The 24,725-nt window shown below is 43.2% G+C and overlaps 1 protein-coding gene across 3 annotated transcripts in view; it reads left to right on the top strand.

Moving 5' to 3' along the window:
- The window catches only part of HMGCS1 (3-hydroxy-3-methylglutaryl-CoA synthase 1), a 35,036-nt gene extending 14,440 nt beyond the window's left edge, over nucleotides 1-20,596 (top strand). For all 3 annotated transcript variants that reach the window (XM_073621919.1, XM_073621912.1, XM_073621930.1), the window contains exons 2-10: nucleotides 2,165-2,622; nucleotides 5,964-6,089; nucleotides 8,462-8,626; nucleotides 8,726-8,894; nucleotides 11,785-11,955; nucleotides 12,044-12,150; nucleotides 13,341-13,466; nucleotides 15,131-15,294; nucleotides 16,847-20,596. In XM_073621919.1, the coding sequence (XP_073478020.1) occupies nucleotides 2,175-2,622; nucleotides 5,964-6,089; nucleotides 8,462-8,626; nucleotides 8,726-8,894; nucleotides 11,785-11,955; nucleotides 12,044-12,150; nucleotides 13,341-13,466; nucleotides 15,131-15,294; nucleotides 16,847-16,933 (1,563 nt within the window). In that variant the 5' untranslated portion in view covers nucleotides 2,165-2,174 and the 3' untranslated portion in view covers nucleotides 16,934-20,596. The remainder of the gene's footprint in view (nucleotides 1-2,164; nucleotides 2,623-5,963; nucleotides 6,090-8,461; nucleotides 8,627-8,725; nucleotides 8,895-11,784; nucleotides 11,956-12,043; nucleotides 12,151-13,340; nucleotides 13,467-15,130; nucleotides 15,295-16,846) is intronic.
- Nucleotides 20,597-24,725: the final 4,129 nt, after the last annotated feature.

Raw genomic sequence — 24,725 nt, 5'->3', positions numbered from 1 at the left:
CTTTTTTGAGCTTCAGGTGACACGGAGTGGAGATGTCAACCATCTCCATAGAGAATCATTGATTTCTGGGTTGTTGTGTGTGTGTGTGTGTGTGTGTGTGTGTGTGTGTGTGTGTGTGTGTGTGTGTGTGTGTGTGTGTGTGTGTGTGTGTGTGTTTTTTTTTTTTTTTTTTTTTTTTTTTTTTTTTTTTTTTTTTGAGCTTCAAGCTACAAATCTCTGAGATGTGAATGCGATCTAAAGGAGATCTCATGGAAGAATTCTCCAAGTCTGAGCTGCTATGGTGCCAGTTCTAAATTCTCATCCAACTGGAGCTGGTAATGATTAAACTACAATAGGAATAATCAGAGAAGATGCCTGACTGTGGGGGTTTTATATGTGTGTGTGTTTTTTGCTGTGACACTCCAGCTGTCCTTGGTGAGTCAGTGAACACCCCTTGGTTGTCACTCATGTCCTCAGCGTTGTCAGCCGATGTTTCCTAAGTTTGTCCTTAGAAGGATGTTTTAATCATTTGATATCTGATCAGGAAACGGGGGATTTGGTTTTCATACTCACAAATTAAGCTGATAATTACCAGCTCTAGGAATCCAGTTTTTCTGTGTGCATTAGTAACAATGTAAAAAGAGTTGTGCAGCCTATGAACACCGTGTGATAATCATCAACTCAACCCTTTGGGATGAATTAGAGTGGAGACTGTGAGCCAGGCCTTCTCGTCCAACATCAGTCCCTGACCTCACAAATGCGCTTCTGGAAGAATGATCAAACATTCCTATAGACACCCTCCTAAACCTTGTGGACAGCCTAACCAGAAGAGTTAAAGCTGTTAAAGGGTGGGCCAACTCAATATTGAACCCTACGGACTAAGAGCCCTTTCACACTGGGGCCGTCTGTGCGTTCGCCGTAAAGATTTTAACTGCGCTTTACCGATGTTTAAGCTTTTGCGGCGCTTTTCGGGGTCATGTTGAACTTCCAGTGACCAGTATGAGAGAGCGAGAGCGATTAACACCAAATTTAACACCCCTGCTCCTCATTCACACCTGAGACACTAACGAGTCACATGACACCGGGGAGGGGAAATGGCTAATTGGGCCCAATTTGGACATTTTCACTTAGGGGTGTACTCACTTTTGTTGTCAGCAATTTAGACATTAATGACTGTGTGTTGTTATTTTGAGGGGACAGCAAATTTACACTGTTATACAAGCTGTACACTCACTACTTTACATTGTAGCAAAGTGTCATTTCTTCAGTGTTGTCACATGAAAAGATTAGAATAAAATATTTACAAAAATGTGAGGGGTGTACTTACTTTTGTGAGATACTGCGCGCGCACACACACACACACACACACACACACACACACACACACACACACACACACACACACACACACACACACACGGTATAGCCTAAAATAAAGACAGACACAGTTTTTGTTTTATCCAGCTGTATTTACTCTGCATTGTATCACGTCCAAGTGAAAGATATAACACCAACATGTCAGACATTTAAAATAACAAAAACTGAATCGCGGGGTTGAGATTTTTTTTTTTTTTTTTTTCTTCCCTCTTCCGCACCCGCCCCCTGACCTCCCCCCCCCCCCCCCCCGTGCCCGCACTGCATGGGTTAACTCCAAGTTTTTGGTGTAGGGATTGCAAAGCAGAGATGTGCTTGCCTAATCTGCCAATCCTCAGGGCACTAGACTGGTTCCCACCGCTCCTGCCTGGAGTTCTTTAAAGAGTTAGATCTCCAGCTCAAGCTTTCTTCTGAATCTATAAATCTCCATGTATTTCCCCCACATTTTGCAGAGCCTCAAGTACACCTATTTCTACGCCATCAAACACTTTTTTACATCACTTCTCCACTGGCACTTTGAGTCTGATTTTTCCAGTAGAGAAATATAAACTGCCTCCAGGGCAGCGCAGGCCATTTATAAAGCAACGTGTATGTTTGCAGCATGGCAGGAAACCAGATCCTGGAGACGGTTCTGGAATCTCAGCAAGGCTCTCCTGTAGATCAGCCTTAGGCGGTAATGTTGTTCCTCCACCCAGTCCTTCAGATTTAATTTTGACTTGGCAGGGACACCTTTTATGTGTCATTATAGGGATTCGTTTACTGCACCTGGAATAACCACTTTTTTTTTTTTTTTTCTCTTTTTGTTTTCTAGCTTGACCACCATGCCTGGATCCCTTCCTGCCTCCGCTGAAGCCTCCTGGCCTAAGGATGTCGGTATTGTTGCCTTGGAGATTTACTTCCCAGCTCAGTATGTTGATCAGGAGGAGCTGGAGAAGTTTGATGGGGTCGGTGCTGGAAAATACACCATTGGTTTGGGCCAGTCCAAGATGGGCTTCTGCTCAGACAGAGAGGACATTAACTCGCTGTGTCTTACTGTGGTCCAGAAGCTGATGGAGAGGAACAACCTTTCCTATGACTGCATTGGAAGATTAGAAGTGGGAACAGAGACAATCATTGACAAGTCCAAGTCGGTAAAGACTGTCCTCATGCAACTGTTTGAAGAGTCTGGAAACACAGACGTTGAAGGCATAGACACCACAAACGCATGCTATGGGGGCACTGCTGCTCTCTTCAATGCTGTCAACTGGGTGGAATCAAGTTCATGGGACGGTGGGTGACATAACCATTCTTCAGTGACTTTAGGGTGCTGGTCACCTCCATGTGGTGATGATGGCTGCTATTATTTGGTCACATCATTATAAAATGTCAGCCTGATGATCTTAGATGACCAGCTGTAGCTGTGAGATTCTGCCTTAAAGTGATTGTAAGGCTTCATCCTTTTTAAAAAATTAAAAAAAAAAAAAAATAACAAACGTGTCATGCTTGCCTCCACTGTGCAGTTCATTTTGCACAGAGTGGCCCCAATCCTCAACTTCTGGGGTCCCTCGGCGGCTCTCACGGCTCCTCCTTATCAGATAACCCCCTAGGAGAAGCGCTCTCCCGGGGGGGTACCTTGCGGGCGTGCTCCCGAGTCCAGCATTTGCGTCCATAGACACGAATGCCGGACTCGGCCCCCCGCCCCCCCGGTGCCCACGTCATTGGATTTGATTGACAGCAGCGGGAGCCAATGGCTGCGCTGCTATCAATCCAATCAAGAGCCGGGATCCCATGCAAAGAGGGAGAGTGCATCTCCGCTGAATGAAGGGGCTCAGGTAAGTAAAACTGGGGGGGGGGGGCAGTCACTGCCAGAAGTTTTTTTACCTTTTAATACATAGGATGCATTAAGGTGAAAAAAACACAAGGGTTTACAGCCCCTTCTAAAGTGGCTCACTGTGTAGTCTCATTGATTAAAAATGAGTGACATGGAATACAGGAACACATAGTACACTACATATAGACTATGATTCTTAGGTGGAAACCATTGCTGCCTTTGGCTTTTGAAAATACCAATTGTTTGGTTATGACGATAACTGTCTTGCTTTAACTCTTTGGGTCACTGATCAAGAACCAGTAGACTGATAAGACCTTCTGAGTTTCCCGATCTGCAAACTTTCTCTGTTGGTCAGCAATACAGCCAGGCAATTAGTATTGTCAGGATATCATCAATGGCAGCCCTGCATTGTTTTGTTTTTTTTCTTTAGGATAGAATTTTTTGCTTGGGGCAGAGTTCATTCATGTGCTAGATTTTTACTGCTGTTCCTTTTCAGGTTGTGGAAAAATTGAAGAACTCTATACTTCTCAAATAAAAAGAAAATTGAGCCCAATGGTGAACTGACAAAACTAATTGCCTGGTTCTATTGCTGGCCAACAGAAAGTGTGCAGATCAGGAAACTCGGAAGTCCTTATCCATCTATGTGTTCTGGATCAGTGACCTGAAGAGTTGATGCAGGAGGATTATCATCATAACCAAACAATTAGTATTTTAGTAGTAACAGTACAACAGGGCATTAAAAAGCCTTTTATTATTCTGCTCTGTAGAGTTCCACTTTGTTTCTGTTGCCAGTGCCCTCGCAGTTTATACAGCCCTTTTTAAAGGCATAGGGGCTGGTTTACTAAAACTGGAGAGTGCAAAATCTGGTGCAGCTGTGCATGGTAGCCAATCAGCTTTCACCTTCAGCTTGTTCAGTTAAAGCGGGGTTCCGGCCGGGAAAGAAAAAAAATTAAAAGTCAGCAGCTATAAACACTGTAGCTGCTGACTTTAAATAAGCCCACTTACCTGTCCTGGGTGCCCGCGATGTCGGCCGACCTGTCCCTCGGGTTCAGGCAACGCCATCCTAACTAAGGGAAACAGGCAGTGGAGCCTTACAGCTTCACTGCCCGTTTCCTACTGCGCATGCGCGAGTCGCGCAGTGCTTTGTGAATGTGACGCGATGTGTTGTAGGACACACACAGTTCCCATAACACACCACGCCCCGTTCCCCAGAAGACAACGCGGGGAGGAGAAGGCTGAAGATCACCGCGGTGTAGGAAGAGGCAGATTAGGAAGACTGCCTAGCAACAGTCATTTCAGGCGAGCCAAAAAAATTTTTTTTTTTTTTTTTTTCCTCCCCTTTTTTTTTTTTTTTTTTTTTTTTTTTTTAGGGTGGACCTCCACTTTAAGCCTTGACAATAAAACCTGGAGGCTGGGTTCACACTGGTGCGATGTTAGACATCACATGTGATTTGCACTGCTGTGCAGATCACATGCGATGTCTGTGCGATGCGAATTTAGGCATACAGATTGCATATCTGAATTCTTATCGCATTCGCACCAAAATGGTGCTGGACCCTTTTTTTTTGTCCATACAGGAATCTGATTGCATGGGTGTTCCCATGTCCATTAACTTTGCATTGACACCCGCAGCGGTTCGCAGATGTCAGTGTGAACCGCTGGCAGGTGACATGCGATGCAGGAACCTGCACTAGAATTGCGCTGGTTCCCACATCGCATATATATGATGTAAGTGTTAAAGCCCACCCTCTTTGATGTCATCATACATAAGTATTAAAAAAAACCAAAAAAAAAAACCTTTATTAAATTCTAGTGTTGAAGCCTGCAGAGTCTTGCAACCACAATAAGTGCATTGTGGGTGCACAGGCTCCTGCATACTTTATTCCCAACCCCATACGGGAGGTATGGACCTTCTATTGTGTGTCTGGAGGAAGTAAACCATGAACTACAAGTACAGTGATTTGAATCCCTCTGCTGCAGTGGCAGATGATACTTTGTAGAGATCCCTGGGAGATCATGATTCAGATATTCACAGGATGCTGCATGGAGAAGCACCTCAGGATTCAGATTGGTGGAGGGAGAGGGGGTTGTGTTTTGGGGAAGTGACCATGTTTTCATGTCGCACCCTAAATATGGATGTAACATGACATCTAGTCAGAATGGTGAAGTACTCCATTTAATCAGAACTTGTTCATTAGCACCTTTTGCGAGATGAACCTGTTTTTTAATTGATTTTCTTTTTATGGAATCAGTTTTTGTAATCTAATTGACTGGTTTTATGAATCTACTAGACTGGAGACCACTTTCACCTTTTTACCTGTCAAAGAATCACACCACGAGGCTTTACCTTGTAAAAAAAAAAACAGTTTGAATGTTTAGTTTACCTAAAATGTATCTACAGATAACATTATTTTTTCTTTAGTATTAGATAAATAATGGAATTCCCCTGTCCTTCCCCTTTTTTTTCTATGGGGAGATTGTCTTGTGCTTGTCCTAGAGACAACCTGGAAGTGAAAGGGGAAACCAGTCACTGGAACAGACTTTCCCATCCTGATTTCCCCAACCTGTTCTTATGACAACTAGGGTCAACCTGACAGGGGTCCTAACCCTTCCCTGATCAATCCAAAATTCTAAAAATAAGGTTTTGGCTTTAATGCCATACTAACTTTGTATACATTTTTATTATTTCATTTGAGAAGATTTTATTTTAGGGCTTTTTGCATATCTGCACTGTCATAAAGAATGGTAATTCATGTAAACCAGAGGAATCTAATGCACTAATGTGCTCTGTTTCTTACAGGACGCTATGCGTTGGTGGTCGCTGGAGACATTGCTGTGTACGCCACAGGAAGTGCCAGGCCAACTGGTGGAGCCGGAGCTGTTGCAATGCTTGTGGGTCCAAATGCCACTCTCGTTTTAGAAAGAGGTTGGTGGTTTATGTGACAAAAAAAATAAGTCTTATGTATACAGTAGAACTGAAGCGGTTTTGGTGTAAGTGCTGGAGAGGGGAAAGAATATTTTTATTAGACTAGCAAACATGTTCTAAAATCCTGTAAAGAATATAAATAAAACCCTATTGGTATGAATGTACAATCCTGTATGCAGAATTCATAGATCTAGGGAATGCAACATACAGGTAGTCCCAGGATTACAAACCTCAGACTTACAAACGACTCCTACTTACAAACGGAGGGAGACAACAGGAAGTGAGAGGAAATCTACCCCTAGGGAGGGAAATTCACTCCTGTAAGAATTATTATGGGAAAAAGGTGTCTCCATTGAAGCTTTATCACAATCCTTGTTTCCACAATAACCCAACATTTTCAAAATCCAATTGTCACAGGGACAGAAAGTGAGGTGAAATCTTCTGAACTGGGGCACAGACAGGAAAACAAAACATTACAGGGGTGTTAACCCTTCCCTATGCTATCCAAAAAGGTTAAAAAACATTTTTTTTTGGCTGGAGTTGCACTTAAAAAATGTACCTGTTCCGACTTGCATACAAATTCAGCTTAAGAGCAAACTTACAGTCCCTATCTTGTTCGTAACCCGGGGACTACGTGTATAGTGCAGGAGTTTGTGGTATGTGATGTGTCAATAAATTTAAGATTTGCGCTATTACATTAGCAGTTTGTGGCCTAAAAAAGATATTCAATTTACCTTTCTGTTAGGGATCCCCTATTGCCATCTAGCATGTTGATTAACTTTAGTTTATTTCTGAACTGCTTCTCTTCCTACACAAGTTAAAGGGAATCCAGAAGCGGAGGTGAAGTGAACTGTAAGGTGACGTTTACACGGGACAATTACATCTGTGTCCCATGCAGGGCAGTGTTTTAATGGCTCCGGGGTGCACATGTGGTGTTTGCAGCCCCTTGCTCAGTCCCATTGTTGTCTATTGGGATGCAGTGGCTGAACGGAAACGGCCACTGTTTTCCAATATGACATCCACGTGGGTGCGTGTCCCCCAAACTCACCCTATATGCATTCGGGGCTATAAACCTGCACCCACTTGGATGTCACATCGAGACACAGCAGCTGTGTCCGTTCAGCCACTGCATCCTAGTAGACAACAATGGGATTGGGTAAGGGGGTGCAAACAACACATGTGCATCCCGGTGCCGGCAAAGCACAGATGTAATCTCGTGTGAACTAAATGATCTAAGAAGCATCTCAGACTGATTTGCAAGCTGCATTTTACTTATCGAAACAAGCCTTTTATTTATAAAACAAGGTATAGAAACTGATTGCTCAGGATGCCAGCTGTGAAAAATATATAAGTATCAATGCTTCCTTGTAAGAAGAAATAATCTGCAATAAAATGTAATTCGGTATGCATTCAAGTGCTCAGTGTCTCTCTATTTGCAGAGGGAAAGCAGTACAAGTAGACAATGCTCTGTAGGGTCTCTGGTGTTTCGACCAAAATTATTCTTCTGGGAATTAAACCACTTCCAGACCACCCACCGTGTATATACGTTGCTACTTTGACGTTAAATATCGTTGTTATAGCAGCAAATAGCTGTCATAACCCCAGTATATTTTTAAACGGCGGGCGGTCCGCTTTAACATAAAAGTGGTCCCAGCGGCGGATTCACCGCGGAATCACTTTTATGGTGGGGAGAGAGCGGTGCTTCCTGGTCATTTCCAACGCTTACCGGAGAGATCTGCGGGGGCAGAAACAATCCAATCCCATGTACAGATGGGCAGGAAATCGAGTGAGGGCAAGATGGACCCCACTCGACTCTACTTTTCTAGCAAAAAATACTGATTTTTAACTTAACAACAAATTTCAGAAATGGGCTTGGTGGTTAAAGTGATATTAAAAGCTTATGTTTTTTTTTCTTTTTTTTTTTTTTTTTTAATAATAATAAACATGTTCTAATTACATTCTTCTGTGTAATGGTTTGCACAGAGCATCCCTGATCCTCTTCTGGGCCCCCTGTCGGCACTCCTGGCCCCTCCCTCTTGCCGAGTGCCCCCATAGCAAGCCGCTTGCTATTGGGGCCCTCGTGTGCTTGCTCCTGAGCCACCTCTATGTCCATATGAGACACGGCATGGCTCGGGCCCCCGCTCTTCCATCACTGGCTGTGATTGACCGCAGCGGGAGCAATGGCACATCGCTGGATGAAGATCAGGGTCAGGTAAGTATTGGGGGGGTGGGGGTTGGACCTTTACAACCACTTTATTATGTAATGAATAGTTGTTTCTTTTCTAGTAGGTAGGAGGTCGTTAAAGTTTAATACACAGTCAGCCTTCCAGATGGCTTACAATTTATTTATTTTTTTTCCCATGTCTTCATAGGTTTACGTGGAACACACATGCAGCATGCCTACGACTTCTACAAGCCTGACATGGTGTCGGAGTATCCTGTTGTGGATGGGAAATTATCCATCCAGTGCTACCTGAGTGCACTGGACCGCTGCTATTCTACCTTCTGCAGGAAGATCAAAGCACAATGGCAGAAAGGTTGGTTGTTACATTGTTTCCTGCCTGTGATTCCATGCCTTCCTTTCTATAGTCATTCAAGAATCTTATATAGTATCTTTTTTTTTTTTTTTTTCTCAGAGGGGAACGATCAACCATTCACCCTGGAAGATTTTGACTTCATGATCTTTCACTCTCCATACTGCAAGCTGGTCCAGAAGTCTCTTGCACGCTTGTTGCTCAATGACTTCATTAGTGATTCCACCCCAGACACCGAGAGCGGCATATATGCTGGCTTGGACTCCTTCCGGTAAGAGTTTAAGATTCTAGATCGGGGTAGTTACATCTTCTGCACAGCAAGGACTACTTTCCAGCACTTCAACTGGAACTAAAGGCTGAAGCCTTCATTTTGATTAGAGTAAGGAAGGGGTATAACTCCTGTCACTTTTTTTTTTTTTTTTTTTGTCACATGTCCTCAAATTAGGGAGATCTCCTTTCATTTTTCTGTCCTGTAATCAAAAGAGGGAGTGAGAGGATATCTCTCCAAAGTTGGGGTATCCCTGGTTGTCACCAGAATTGGGGTCCCCATTGGAAAATTTTCTCTCTATTCCTGTTCCCGTGACAACCCAAAATCTGGAACTTCCTTTTACTTTCATTCTTGGTGAGAACGGTAAAAAGAGGTTGGCACAGACAGCAATAAAAATCTGATGGGTATTCTAATCTCTCTCTACTCCATCCAAGACGTGTAAAAAAAAAAAAAAAAAAAAAAAAAAAAATTCCCTTTTTTAGTTCTACTTTTAGACAAGTAGATTATGACTTTTTTTTTTTTTTTTTGTAGTTACTTTGACAGTATAACCAAACAGGATAAGTTTTTTTTTTTTTTGTAGGTTCCCAGAGTCCTACTTTTATAGAAGCCACACTGTCCGTGTACTACACTATTGATGAGCAGCAAGCCTGTGTTCATTTAGAAATGAATGACTATATAATATTGGGCTGTGTATGTGCTATAAACCAGTAGTTCTGGGTACAGAATTGGCCCGTTGACTCATTGTTTTAACCACTATCCAAAAATTAGACGCAAACTTAAAGTGGTGTTCCACCCAAAAGTGGAAGCTCTGCTTATTGGCTTCCTCCACCCCTCTGCTGCCACATTTGGCACCTTTCTTGGGGGGGGGGCGCAGATACCTGTCAAAAACAGCTACTTACTCATACTTCCGTGTAAGGGCACCACGGCGAGCTACGTCATTTATGGCCCCTGCCCCACTGCCTTCTGGGAGACACACACAGGTCCAAGAAGACAGCGGGACCATTCAGAAAGCACAGCGCGATTCGCACATGTGCAGTAAGAAACAGGCTGTGAAGCCACAAGGCTTCACTTCATGTTTTCCTTAGTAAGGATGCCGGCGCCTGCACCTGAAGCCGATGAATGGGTCGGCTTCAGGTGCCGACATCACGGGCTCCCTGAACAGGTAAGTGTCCTTTGTATTAAAAGTTTTTTTAATTTTGTTTATTACAGGCTGGAACTCCGCTTTAGGCCCCTTTTACATTTGTGCGACCTGAAAGTCGTGTGATTTTGCTGCGACTTGAAGCAATGCCTGTGTAATCTTGAGGTCTATGGACCTCAAGTCGCATCAAAGACGGACCAAAGTAGTGCAGGGTCTATTTTGAAGTCACTGGAACTTGAAGTCGCACAGATGTGAATGATACTTATTGGAAACCATGTGGTATGACTTGTCATGCGACTTTGCAGTCCCAAGTCGCATAAGTGTAAAAGGGGCCTTAATTTGTCTGTTGGGTTTGTTACAAAAGTAAGGCATGTTTATTTTTTTTCTAATGAAAACTCCACTGTGCCTAAACGTCAAAAAATAACCCCAGTGGTGATCAAGTACGACCTCTATTTGTGGGGAAAAAAATTATAAAAATTTAGTTTGCGTACAGTGTAGCATGTCCGCTCAATTGTCTGTCCAAAATGCGACAGTGCTGAAAGCTGGACTGGGGAGGAAGTGGTTAAGCTATACCTGAAAAATGCTGCAGTATTCATACTTGGTATCTCCTGTCTGTTCTTCTTATTCTCTGACTTTTTAAATCACTTTTCCTGTGTTAGGATATCCAAAATCTGCCCTGTCCCAAATATTTACAAGAGCCCACGATACTTTGATTATAGGGTTAACCCAATTTTACAGAAAAGATGCCCACTTTTACTTATTTTTGTGGATGTGGAGCTGTCACTCCAGCAGTCTGGGGATTTGAAATGCCTGCCCTTCTCCATAAACTGTGACCAACACTGACCAATCAGAATGAATCGGGTCTGTGCTAGAACTGCTGGATTTCAAATCCCCGGACAGCTGGATCAGCTGCGAATGTGCTGACAGCTCAGCAACCACGGAGGTAAGTACAGTAGGGAAGGTGTCCGGTATTGGCTCACCCTTTTTTTTTTTTTTTTTTTTTTTAAATTCTGCAAAGGTGAGCTAACACTTTTAAGGATAAGTTCACGTTTTGTAACATGTTTACACCCTGATACACCTGTGTTTAGGGTGTAACATGTTACTGTTGCGGTAGTCCCTGCACCCGCTTTCACAATGTAAAAAAAAAAAAAAAAAAAAAGCAGCTGTGCAGAACTCTGGGCGTGTCATTCATTTGGAGTAAGTAGTACAAAAAAATAAACAACTGCATATGTGCATTCATTAATTTTGTTTACAAAGGTGAATTTATCCTTTAAACTTCCTTGTTCATTATAGTACTAGGTAGCTGCTGACAGTGTGAGCATGTTCTGTACACTGACAATTGTCAGCCACTAGAGGGAGCTCATTCATGTAAAGCAAACCTATGTTTTCTAATCCTGATCGTATTTACATCCCGCTGCTGTTCTGTGTCCTAAGTTGCCAAGAAACGTTGAATACTATTTACCTCCCAGCAGCTCGGTGCTCTGTTCAGTTGCCAGTACCCACACACAGCCACCTGGGGGTGACCCTGGCTCTGCCTCCGTGCTGGCTTTTGACATAGATAAAGTGTTGCAGCATTGTGGCTAAGCAATGGCTATCAGCAGGAGGAGCGAGCCCAGAACTGCCAACAGAATGGCACAACACATCATTTCTTAATAGATTGGGTTAAAGGACAATTAGGAAAGTAGTGAAATATAGCTAAGGAATGCAAGTTTGTTTTAAATGCCTGTGTCTAATTGATGTGATTTCTATTGGCAGGGATGTAAAGCTGGAAAACACGTACTTTGACAGAGATGTAGAGAAGGCTTTTCTGAAGGCCAGCTCTGATATGTTCAATCGTAAGACAAAGGCGTCACTGCTGGTGTCCCGGGAGAACGGAAACATGTACACACCTTCTGTGTACGGCTGCCTGGCCTCTGTGATTGCTCAGTGAGTGCCCTCTCATCTTAGTAGTGTTAATGTGTGGTGCAAACAAATTGTTTTGTCGCTTGGTCTCACCTGCTGCTGTATGTTGCAGACATTCTCCACAGGAGCTGGCCGGACAGAGGATCGGGGTCTTCTCATATGGCTCTGGCTTTGCTGCTACACTGTACTCTATAAGAGTTACTCAAGATGCCACACCTGGTAAGACATTTATCCTTATGCGGCAAACTTGCTATTGTCTGACCGCTGTGTTGGATACATTATAAAAGCTAACATTTCCAAACTACCAGTGCTCTTAACACCTTCCCGCCTGGCCTATAGCAGAATGACGACTGGGCGGGGGTATGACATCCTTCAGAACAAGTCGCTTGTGCACGCCCCCAGGGGAGAAATCGGTGGTGCGGTAGGTCACCCGGACACACTGAATCTCCAATCACAGTAAAAAGCCTATGATGTAGGCTCTTTACCAGGGAAGCACGTGCTCTGGAATGGTGGGTCGGCAGTGGGTTTTCAACCTGCCATCCCAGAGCATCAGTGTGCATGGAGCTGGAAGCGGAGGAAGCAGGATCCGCAGAAACCAATGCTTCCTATGTAGTACCAGCTTCTGTCCCAGGCTGAGTGATACCAAGTGCACTTCACCTGGGACCTTTCTACCTCTCTGAGCAGCCTGGAGACTGATGCCAGAAGCTGGAAGAGGAAAGGGTCAGTGTATTAAACATCATACACTGCACTTTTTGTAACAGACAACTTGGCACTTATATAAAAAAAAGGGGGGGGTTATCGCTGCACCTGCAGATTAACTGAACTGAGCCACAGACTTCTATTTTATCCCGTGGGTTTGATGCGCTTTTTAGAAAGTGCACCACACCTGCAAGATGTAATAGAAATCTTTGGAAAAGCGCAGCTAACCCACGCGAAAGCTGTAGGTGCCCTGTGCTGCTAAACTGCAGTACATCAGTGTGAAAGCAGCCTTAGGACAGTAAGGGCTCATTTACATTAGTGGTTTGGGGGGTGGTAAAACCCTATTCATAGTTCATTGTGGGCATTGATTTATATTTTCACGGTGATAGGAACCTCAAAGCACAAAATGTACTCGTATGTCATCTCATTCACTTTCAATCTGATATATAATGAGGATATTGGTGGTATTCTATACCATGATTTTGGCATCATTAATAGGAAAGCACAGAGAGAGGAGGGGCTCACTGGAGAAACTTTATAGCACTAAATGTATACATAAGATTGTCTTTTTTCCCTTTCAGCCTAATATAAAAATGAAAGGTGAACTTCAAAGGTCTTGTGTACTGATAATGATTTTTGCATTAAATTGATGGGAACAAACTAAAGTTTCCCTACGGGTAAACTGAATGGTGTTTGTGCATCTTCACCAGGCTCCTCTCTAGACAGACTGACATCCAGCCTGTCAGATCTGAAAGCAAGACTGGACTCCAGGAGGAACGTTTCCCCCAGCGTGTTTGCTGACAACATGAAGCTAAGAGAAGATACTCATCATTTAGGTATGGGTCTGTAAGGTTTTCCAGAAGAGAATATTGGTCATATAATTAAAATGCAATTCAATTGATCCAAGTTTCCTTTGTAAAGTTACCTATGGGTATGAGAATGACCCGCTACCTTTTCTGCCTATATTTAGATCAGGACCTTCTGTTTGTGGGTTCTCGTGGATATTGGTGGTCATTGTAAGGGGGGGGGGGGGGGGGGATAAGTGATCAGACTTGTTATAATATCTGTTGTGATCACTGGTGATCCCTAGTCTTGGCAATCCTCCTCCTTCTCTTTGCTCTCAGCACCCTCCCCTTCCTTGCCTTATAAGTTTATGCAACACCCCACAGACAGCTTGGCCTAAGAGCAGTTAGCTTGCACTTTTGCAAAGTCTATGGGAAGTGAATACCAGCAGCTACTTAAAGTGTTACTAAACCCACAACAGTAAAATCTGTCTGTATATGCAGCATAGCATGCTTGTTATACTCACTGTGGAATTTAAGGAGTTAATCCTCTGCATTGTGTAAAAAGGCTGGTTGATCCTGTATGCACAGATCCTCCCTTCTTCTGCACTGTCTTATCTGGGGAAGGCCAGCTAACACAGGCAGGGTAGCTGACCTACACATGCTCAGTTGTGTCTTGTATGCTGGAGAGAACATTTATTTGTTCTCAGAGCTAGCCAGGTCATGATATTGACATCACACATGTGGGCGTGTATACAGGCTGTGGTGGAAATTTCCTCTTACCTGAACTTTTAGCATCGGAGAAACTGTGCAGTTTATCGCTGACCGTGGTATACAGATCATCCAAAAAGGTATATAGTGGAAATATTTTAATGTAAAAAGATGATTTATAAGCTGTGGGCAGGGGGGGGGGGGGGGGGGCTAAACGAACTATTTTCATATTACTGGGTTTAGTACAACTTTAAGTTGCAGATGATGAGGACCTGTCCCTCTTATTTGGATTTCAGGAGTGTTCAGAACAACTTTTATGTAACTGTGCTGACAGTGATTTGTTTGCACTTGTAAGTCTCAAGTCTCCCTGCAGACAGCTGATTGGCAGTTTTGGATTTGCCCTCAGACACCTATTGCTTCCCAGTGGATTTTCTAGGCCAGGCTGTGCCTGTGCTACATGGCACCCTATTATACCTGTGGGCTTCTGAAGGCAAGGTGCATTGCTGAGTACTACGCTAGAACACCTAGAAAAGGTGGCTGTTTTTAGCACACATATTCGTGCAGGTTGAATGACTTTTTCCCTGTATTTTAAGAAAAGGTATGCTGTATTTTGGCCACTGATTGGAGCTGACGATCATAGGAATTAATCTGTTACAGAAAATATGGGGAAAATTCATCCAGCCTGCACGAATGTGACGTTCACCCAAATCTTTTATAAAAGAGTTGAGCTATAGACTAGGTAAAACCCACTCAAAGAACATGTAATTTTACACCGCTTAAACGCTAATTTGTAGGAAAGGTGTGTTTTTTTTTTTGTTTTTTTTTGTTTTTTTTGTTTTTTTTTTTTTTTTCCATCTTCATTATTGGACCAAAGAGAGGTTCTCTTTATGTGGATCTTTAACTGATACAGTTAGAGGATAAGAAAATCAAATCTCTCGTTAATGTTTTGTGTTTCTGAACTGTTTTCACCCCTGTGCTGACCCTGTTGCCATCTTTTGCCCTTGCAGCAAACTACATACCTCAGGGCTCAGTGGATGACCTGTTTTCTGGTACATGGTACTTGGTGCGGGTGGACGAGAAGCACAGGAGGTATTATGCACGTACCTCTGTCCTGAATGATGGACCCCTGGAGGCAGTACTAGAATCCGTCCATTCAACCAATGCTAACGAGGTAAGGGATGATGGTTGTAAAAAATATGGTGGTTTGAAGTGGAACTAAACCTATTGATGTAACTGTTTAAAAAAAGCCATTAAATTCCTGGCATGCTGGGAATAACTGTCCCATTTGCTTGTACTCTAAATCAAACTGTCAAACCATCAAATGGCTGGTGTCGTAATCGATCGCATGTGCAGCATCATGGCAGGCAGCTGAAGATTAAACTGAGGCAAAGATGGAAGCTTCCTTGGCTGAAAAGGATAGCAGGGTTTAGTGATGATTTTAAGTGATTGCTCTTGAAGTATGCAAAATATATAATTTAGCTCTTAGGAGTTTGTCAGATATCCTTTTTGTTTTAGACCCCTTTCACACTGGGGTGCTTTTTCAGGAGTTTTTGCGCTAAAAATAGCGCCTGAAAAGCGCCTCTCAAGCCTCCCCAGTATGAAAGCCCGAAAGCTTTCACAATGGGGCGGTGCGCTTGCAGGACAGGGAAAAAAAGTCCTGCAAGCAGCTTCTTTGGGGCGGTGCGGGAAAAGTGTACACACCGCTCCTAAACCGCCCCTGCCATTGAAATCAATGGGCAGCGCTGCCAAAGAGCTTCGGCGGCGCTTTGCGGGCGCTTTTAACCCTTTATTGAGCCACTTGGCGGGGATGAAAAGCGCTGCTATAACACCAGTAAAGCGTCGCTAAAACTAGCGGCGTTTTACTGCTAACGCACCCCCGCCCCAGTGTGAAAGTTTAGGGCTCGTTCACACCATGCATACATGAAAATTGGTGGGAAAACTGCACAGATTTGTCTTGCAAAAACCTCAGTTTTCATGTGCGTTTCAGTCAGCTTTTATGCACGTTGAGATCAGTTTTCATGTATGTCAGTTATGTGCCCTATTTACATCGATGGTGATGTCACGTCAGTTTATTTTTTTTTTTTCCTGTGTAGAAAACTGCATACATATTGCAGATTCCTGCTCAGAAAATATCTGCACGTTGTAGTGTGAACAGGGTGCATAAAGAACCCTCTTTTTTTTTTTTTTTTTGGCACCCTTGGAGAACGTGTGCAGAAAAACTGACGTTTCTGCACCATGGTGTAAATGAAGCCTAAGGTATATTTCAGATGCAGTAGAGCATTTTTCTAGCATCCATGGTTTGTTTTTGAAGGTTTTCATGAGTTTCCCCCCCCCTTTTGTTCTATGAAAGCTGAATAACAGGCAATGACTTCTCTTGACCTCAAAAACGGAGGTCTTTACAAGAAAATTGTACAGAGGGATTAAAGAGCCTGCCATTACTGACAAATACTTTGGAAAATGCTTGGTTGACTGGCTGTCAGACTAAGCCAATACCATCAATGCTCTTGGGTCGCCCAACTTGAACAAACTTGCATCTCGGGAGCACTGTCTCTGCTTGCTGCATACTTATTCCAGGTCAGCAACTCAAAGTAGGGTGAGCAGAGGTGGCCAGGCACCTACCATTTTCAGGAGGCCCGGTATGTTTCTCACGGTCACTCTGTACACTGTATATTTTATGTGATATTTGTGTTAAACTTGCTCATGAGTTTCCTTTTGTTCAACAGCACTTCCCAAGTCCTGCTAAGAAAGTGCCAAGAATCCCCACAGCATCAGAAGCTGAGGCCATCTCTGTGAGCAACGGAGAGCATTGACCTGAACTGTGCTGTGATCTACGCGTTTCATAGCTGACAGCCAGCACCTTTTCCAAACAGGCTACAGAAAATAGAACGGTTATAGAGGAGGTATAAATAGCTATTGTAAATACTAAGAGAGCTTAAAGCTCACCTGTCTGCAAATTTTTTTATACAATTTAAAGAAGGGGGGAGAATGGATTACATTAATGTGTTTGTTTAGCGCACAGTCGGGGCTTATTTAATAATGCAGTGCAAAAAGCATAGTAACCTACCTGATTTCACCTGACCTTTCGGAAATCTGTAGTTTCTGATTGATTGCTGTGGGTTATTGCCTTGTTGAAAGCCTAAAATTTTAAGGCCAATGTGGCAAAATATTGCTAATCAGATCAGCCAATCAGAAATCCTCTTTCAATGGTCAGATTACACTAAAATGAAGAAGCTGAGTATATTGTTGCTTGTTGCACAGATTTATTATATAAGCCCCTAATACTTTTGCTCATCTCAGGCAGAGTCTGTAGATCTTCCACAGTGTGCCCACTCTCTACCCTAGAGGTGGTAGCATGGATGGCCTCTGTCGTGTCATTTTTAAAGCACTTTACACATTACAGTCTGCGGTAGATGAACAGCAGTCATGAACTGTTTAAACCCACTTACTTTAGTAGGTCACAAACCATGTACCTCGTACAGTATTTATTTTCTCATTACTGGCTTGATGAGTTTTGTATGTACAATTGTGGAAAGTCACCCCAGGCAGAAGCTTTGCTGATCACACTGGTGCTAAACTTTTGGGTTGCAACCCTATTAGTTTGTAAAAAAAAAAAAAAAAAATGTAGAAAATTAATGTAAATTTTACTTATTTTGGTAAAATTTGTTTTGTATATGGTTTTTGTATAGAGGGTCCAGTAAAACTGGAGCACAAACCAATTTGTATAAATTAAGCCTTTTATGAAAGAGCAACTTAAATTGGATTGTTTCATATTAGATGGAATGAAATGGGGTCTTAACTGCTGGGAGGACCTTAACATAGATATGAACCCCAATGTGCTGAGGCTGACAGACTGTGCTTGGCTTTTTAGCTGAGCCACCAATGTTACAAGCTAGAGGGAGCCCTCCTTTATTTCTATGTGAAAACCACTAGAAAGCTTACAATACATATATATTTTTTTGCAACAAGAATATATGTAGAATTTGGGATGATGACTGAATTATCTTGGTTAAAAAGCCTGGATTGGTCTGTCAGCCATATCAGGGTTTGGGGAAGATCTCTCCAGTGGGTTCCAAGATTGATGTAAAGACCTGGTCAAGGCAGTAACTTAGCCCTAATACTCTAATATAATGGCCACTCCTGCAGCCTCTCGCCAATATCCCCCCCTCATTGTGACAGCAGGCTGGGGATCTTCTCCCCGTACCTGCTGTCACAATTTGAAAAGAACGGGTGGAGCCCTGCATGGCCGTGTCATCCACAGATATCTGTGAATGAATGCACTACAAGTACAGAGAGCCTTTGCGGCTGACTGCTTGTAGTTCTCAATTAACTACCAGGGCACTAGTGAGCACTCTAGGTAGTTGATTAGGTTTTCCTGTCATTGTGTAACTGCCTGCCCATACGAGACATGAGCAGACAGATGCACTGACAGTCTGCAGGAGCCTGAGACTGCAGCTGTGATCTGCTGATTGTGGGTGCAATGCTTTACAGGCTCCTAAAAATAAATAAAATGTAATCATGAATGCACTTTTTTTTTTTTTTCCTGCAAAAAAAAAAAAGTGCACTTATCATTTTATGTATTTTTTTTTTTTTCATTTTGTCTCTAAATGAATTTTGACAGGAAGTCCGTTGTGTCCCGTACACAAAACGTCTGACATGCACATGTGGTTTTTAGTAGCTCTTTTATATAAGGCATAATGTGTTTACTGGTCCTTTACCTATACCTATTACCTGACCTTGGTCATGGCAGCCGTTTTGTTGGCAGAAGCCATAGTCCTCAGAATGCAGCTTGCTAGTCAATAGGAATCAGTGTCCTCTTTGTGGCATGGTTCCCAGCGACTTTGCGTGCGTTCTCAGAATTTGTGTTTGGCGCACAATAGGGTTGCCTGCGGTTTGCTGAGGTAAATGGTAAGATTTCAAAAGACAATATCACATAAAGAAGCATATGATCTTCTACTTAACTGCATATTGGTATGTATGGATGGTTTCAGAAGGCAGTTCTCAGCACTGCATGGAAAATCAAAATCACTAGAGAGAATCTGCCACTATACTGAACTTATGTCTCTTGATTTTATTAACGTACATAGCACTAGTGCTCTTTTACCTTCTTAACAAAGAGCGTTTTGTGTTCCTGCCTCAAATAACGCACAATACTTAACCCTGCAATGCTCAGACATAGCAGTTTACAAGGATGCATATAATATAAAAGTCTTTCTATTGTGGAAGGAAACCAGAGCCCTTGGGGGGAAACTCGTTCAGTGGAAATGATGTACTTTTTGAGGGCTGAACTGGTGGCCCCGGTTCTGCAAGGCAAGAATTCAAACCACCATGTTCTTTAAATAGACTGCCAATGAAAAAAGAGGATTTACAAGGAAGTCAGGATATGAGTTGGACCTTCTTTACTAGCCCCCATTCCATACTCTGCCTTTCTAAATATAAACCATCCAGCCTTGCCAGCTTCTCATGTAAGCTATACAGGAGTTTTTCTGTTGGGGTCTTTTCACACTGGCAGTTCACCCGACAGACTCTGCTTTCCTCCACGGGTGAGATCGATTCGCTGAGCAGGCGATGGCAGGTCCATCTCCGCTCACTGTACAGAGACAGACCTGTCAGAGCCCCGCTCTCCTCTGTGGGGAGATCGGATAAAAATGGGCCGCCTGTCCGTTTACATCCAATCCGATCCTCCAGGCGAATGGAATATAGGGTCGCCATCCATCTGAATTTCACGGACAGGGTCAGATCGGACGTCGGTGGATGTCGGCGTACATGTCCCTGCTGACATCCGCCGCTTAATAGAGGTGAATGGAGTATCTGATCAGGTCCGCCAGAAAAACTGACAGGTGGACCTGATTGGAAAGCCTGTGTAAAAGGGGCCTTAGTGCTGTAAAGAATCTTCAGAAATACAGGTCATCTGATGGAGGGCTGCAAGTGCTTGGCATAAAATGTTTAGATCACTGGGAGTACAGGCATGGATGTTGGTCAGACATCCCTTGATCACTCATTTGCTTATCCAGAGTTCTTTAAGGCTTAGCTTTTGCACCCCAATGCTGAGGTTAATCTCTGCATGTAATACATTTGAAGTCCCTATAAAAACGAAAGGCTTCTGTAAGGAACTGCCTTCTGAAACCAAGTCTGTACATCCCTTAGAGCAGTCTATTGACTCTGCTTCTTTTCCAAAACACCACGGTGATATTTTATTTGCAAAATGTAATTGTACTTGTCTTTGTAATTTTTCCTCTGATTTGTATTATACTTTCTGTGTATGCTGCCGGTTTTGTACAGTTAAATATTTTGCAAGATTCCCTAAACAAATGTACAGTACACGAATGTAAGAATAGTGCTGATAATGTGTGACAATTGTTTGAAAACCTATAGAAAATGGTCCTAATATTATAATATAATACGTGGAGGAATCAAAAATAACCTGCAAGTTATGTAAAAACTTTAAACAATAAAGTTTTCACAATATTTTATAAGTTGGAGGTGTTGGGTTTTTTTTGGTCAACTTTATAGAATAAAATTGTGATTTCGTCCCAGAACACTAGATGCTGCTGGGATGATATGGAAGTTTGACAAGGCCATGTGGCAAGTTTTTTTAAAAAGCCACGAATGTAGCATCACATCGGTATCATATTATTGCTGTGGTTTTGGTATGCCTATAATTTAAATGTGTGTATGAAATGGAGTGTTTGGTTTCTATCCCCCCATAGTTCTTATATGTGGATGCTGTTAAGACATTTTGCAACAGTTTGTGGAACGCCTTTTCCCAAATCATCCTCCAGGACAATTGACTAGAGCAGCCTTTCTAAATATTTTTAAGGTGGAGGAACCCTTTAAATAACTTTCTCGTCTCCTGCTAATAATTGCTATATCATACAATAAAGTGGTTGTAGATCCATAAAAACAAACCTGCAAGACAAAGGCATAATGAGCTAGTATGCATCGCATACTAGCTCATTATGAAATCCTTACCTAGATCAATGCTGTTGCAGCGGTCCCCATACACCGCTGTGACCGGCGATGTGTCTCAGTTACTTCCGGGTTCGCGGGCCCTGTTGCTGTGATTGGCCAGAGCCGCGATTATGTCACTCCCGCGCATGAATGCGGGAGCCGCCAGTCATGGCACAGGCTCTTAGAAACCGCACAATCGAGTCGTTTCTTCAGTGCGCATGTGACAATTACATCCGTGCAAGCATAATATGGTAAATATCTCGTAAACCATGCAGATTTAGGAGATATTTACAGCACCTACAGGTAAGCCTTATTATAGGCTTACCTGTGTAGGTACAAGTGGTGTAACAGGGTTTACAACCACATTAATGTGATGGCCACTGTGGGGAATGCTTCTTACATTTGTGGCCATTGGAAACATTTTCCCCTCACAGATGGCTAGAAAAATCATTGGTGTTAGTTACTACCGTATTTATCGGCGTATAATACGCACTTTTTTCCCCTTAAAACCAGGGGAAAATCGCAGGTGCGTGTTATACGCCGATCCCCTGCGATCCCGACCTGTCACATTTGCAAAATCGCCGACCGCGATTTGAAAATGGCGCCGCCGGCGCCGAAATACACAGAGCCGGTCCTCGGCTCTTTCCGGTGGCTCTCGTTCATTTTCGGCTCCACTCGTAGTCCCGAGCGGAGCTATCCGAACCTACTCAGCTAGGTTCGGATAGCTCCGCTCAGGACTACGAGTGGAGCCGAAAGTGAACGAGAGCCGCCGGAAAGAGCCGAGGACCGGCACTGTGTATTTCGGTGCCGGCGGCGCCATTTTCAAATCGCGGTCGGCGATTTTGAAGCCCAGAATGGCTGGGATCACTGGGGAAGGCTGCACTGGGGAAGGCTGCACTGGGGAAGGCTGCACTGGGGAAGGCTGCACTGGGGAAGGCTGCACTGGGGAAGGCTGCACTGACAAGGCTGCACTGGGGAAGTCTGCACTGACAAGGCTGCACTGGGGAAGTCTGCACTGGGGAAGTCTGCACTGACATGGCTGCACTGGGGAAGACTGCACTGACAAGGCTGCACTGAGAAGGCTGCAATGATGGGCATTTAAATGTAAGTTTTTTTTTCCCTTCCACTTCCCTCCTAAAAGTTTTTTTCCCCTTAAAATTCCCTCCTAAATTGGGGTGCGTGTTATACGCCGGTGCGTGTTATACGCCGATAAATACGGTATTTATCTGAGAGGCAAAAACTGTTCATTGCTCAAAGAACCCCTAGCAACCTCTGGAGGAGCCCTAGGGTTCCATGAAACCCTGATTGAGAAAGGATGGACTAGAGAGAGAGGACTACGCCCAGCTGCAAGAAACACAAGATCTTGGAAAGGCGATCTCATTTGTCATGTTTCCTGTATCTTGCACACACTGACTAGCCACTGTTTTTGTTTTCTTGCCCCAGGAGTCAGCTTCAGGTGCCAGAGGACCCCCTTTCCCTTACCAGCCAAGGTCTGCAGAAGCAAATCAGGAGCACAGAGCACTGACTTCAACCCACTGTTGAGGGTATTGGAAAGCAGATTGTGAGCCAGGTCTTCTTACCCTACATCATTGCCTGATCTCATAAATGTTTTGTCTGAATGGGCACAAATTCCCACAGGCACACTGCAAAATCTTGTGGCAAGCCTTTGACAAAGAGTGTAGGCTGTTATAGCCACAAAGTGCCAGACAACACCATGATAATGTTCATGGTTTTGGAATAAGACATCTAACAAGCTCATATAGGTGTGATGGTCAAGTGTCTCTACAAATGTTTGATCGTATACTTTCATTGATTAGGCCGTGTGAGGATGGTATTGAAGAAGCCCCTACCATATGGCACTGACTGACAGGGTAGAAGACCTGATAGATATATCTAATTTTTTTTTTTCCTTGCTGTAAAGTAATACTTGCAGGTCTCTACTAGGATATATTCTGGGCTTTTTACAACTGTACACTACGCATACCTGATCAATGCAGATTCATGCATCTGCCTGTTTTTGGTGTACTCCACAGCATGAATCCATAAAGCCTTTTTTTTTTTTTAGATGATCGTGGTTTGGGTTACAAGGAAGGTCCAATCACCAGGTACTTGCCTATTAAAGGAAACCTATAGTGGCAGAATATGGAGGCTGCCATTGCTAACCTCTTCAGAAAATGCTTAACTGTCCTGCTGAACCAGTGGCTTTGGTTCTTTAACTCACTGACCTGAAACAAACAGATTCATAGATGTGACTTCACTCTGACTTTCTAGCTTGCATGGGTTTCCAGGTCATTGACTCTGATAGCACTAAAGCCATGCAACTGGTATTCTTAGGCCAGTATAGTAGCACTTTCAGTAAATTACAACGGCACACTCCTTTTTTTTTAGGTTTCCTTAAGAGTCCAATTAAAGTTTCATCCCATTAACATTATAGTTTTGCACTTCCATATTTTCCATATGGTATGATTTTTTTAACCAGTTTTTGGCTTGGGGGGCTTTGGGTGCTGCTTTCTACCCTTTCACTCCAGTGTGCTAGGCTGGCACGAATGGAATAACACCACTTATCCCAGACTTGTAGTGACAGATCAGGTCTATTGGGTTACACAGTGCCTGACATAATGGTCAGATGTGTGGTGCCTATTGGTTTGTGTAGTTATATGCAGAAACACCACTCAACAAGAGTACAATGGCTATTTAACCAAACTATTCCCATGATTTTACTTGGAGTTTACATCAGGTGTAAGTCATAAAAAAAATATTCTTCCTTTCCCAAGATGCTGGAGCTAGAACATATGGGTCCAAGATGACTGGAATTGTGTTCTGGTGTATATTTTTAGTTGAAGTCTGGCTTGGTCTTTGAAGATGGCTGATATTTCATCTATGTAAGAATTACGCCTTTAAACAACAAAAACAAACAACAAATGTCCAAAATACACCGTGACATGTATTGATCACTGCACCTCCAAAAGTGGATGTAAAAGGAAAATAAACTCCCTTTTTCGCTTGAAAAGGAATCCAGGAACAGCCAGAGTGACACCCAAAGAAAGATCCACACAAGAGGCTTACCGGAATGCCAGTGACCCCCTTACTCAGGGTGGTCAAAACTCGCTCTGCTAAATAGGGATAGATCTTGTGGAAGGAATGCGCACCAACACAGGAACTTCCCAGCAGCAACGAAAATATATTCGGCAATCAGATGATCTTCAGCTCGCTCTCAACAGACCATAGCATATGCAAAGTTAAGGGCTCAACATACTGTGATATAAAAGCACCTTGATTTATTATGAAGTATTGCACTTACATGATAAAATTTTGTAAACTGCATGGCTGACAAAATGGCTGACGTTCGGCCACGCAGTAGCGTGTGTACGTTGCTCCGCCCTACATGTTTCATCACACATGATGTCATCAGGGGCACGTCTCATACGGCCATGTCATATCACATATCATATCACACTTTGTTGAGCCCTTACTTTGCAAATGCCATGGTCTGCTGAGAGCAAGCTGGAGATGATCTAATTGCCAGGTATATATTTTCATTGCTGCTGGGAAGTTTCTGTGTTGGTGCTCATTCCTTCCATGAGATCCATCCCTGTTTAACAGAGTGAGTTTTGACCCCTGAATAAGGGGCGGCACTGGCATTCCAGTAAGCCT

Source organism: Aquarana catesbeiana, linkage group LG01 (genome assembly GCF_042186555.1).
Source record: "Aquarana catesbeiana isolate 2022-GZ linkage group LG01, ASM4218655v1, whole genome shotgun sequence".
NCBI classification, from domain to species: Eukaryota; Metazoa; Chordata; class Amphibia; order Anura; family Ranidae; genus Aquarana; species Aquarana catesbeiana.
Note: the sequence above shows the minus strand (reverse complement) of the source record. Positions and strands in the feature narration are given on the sequence as shown.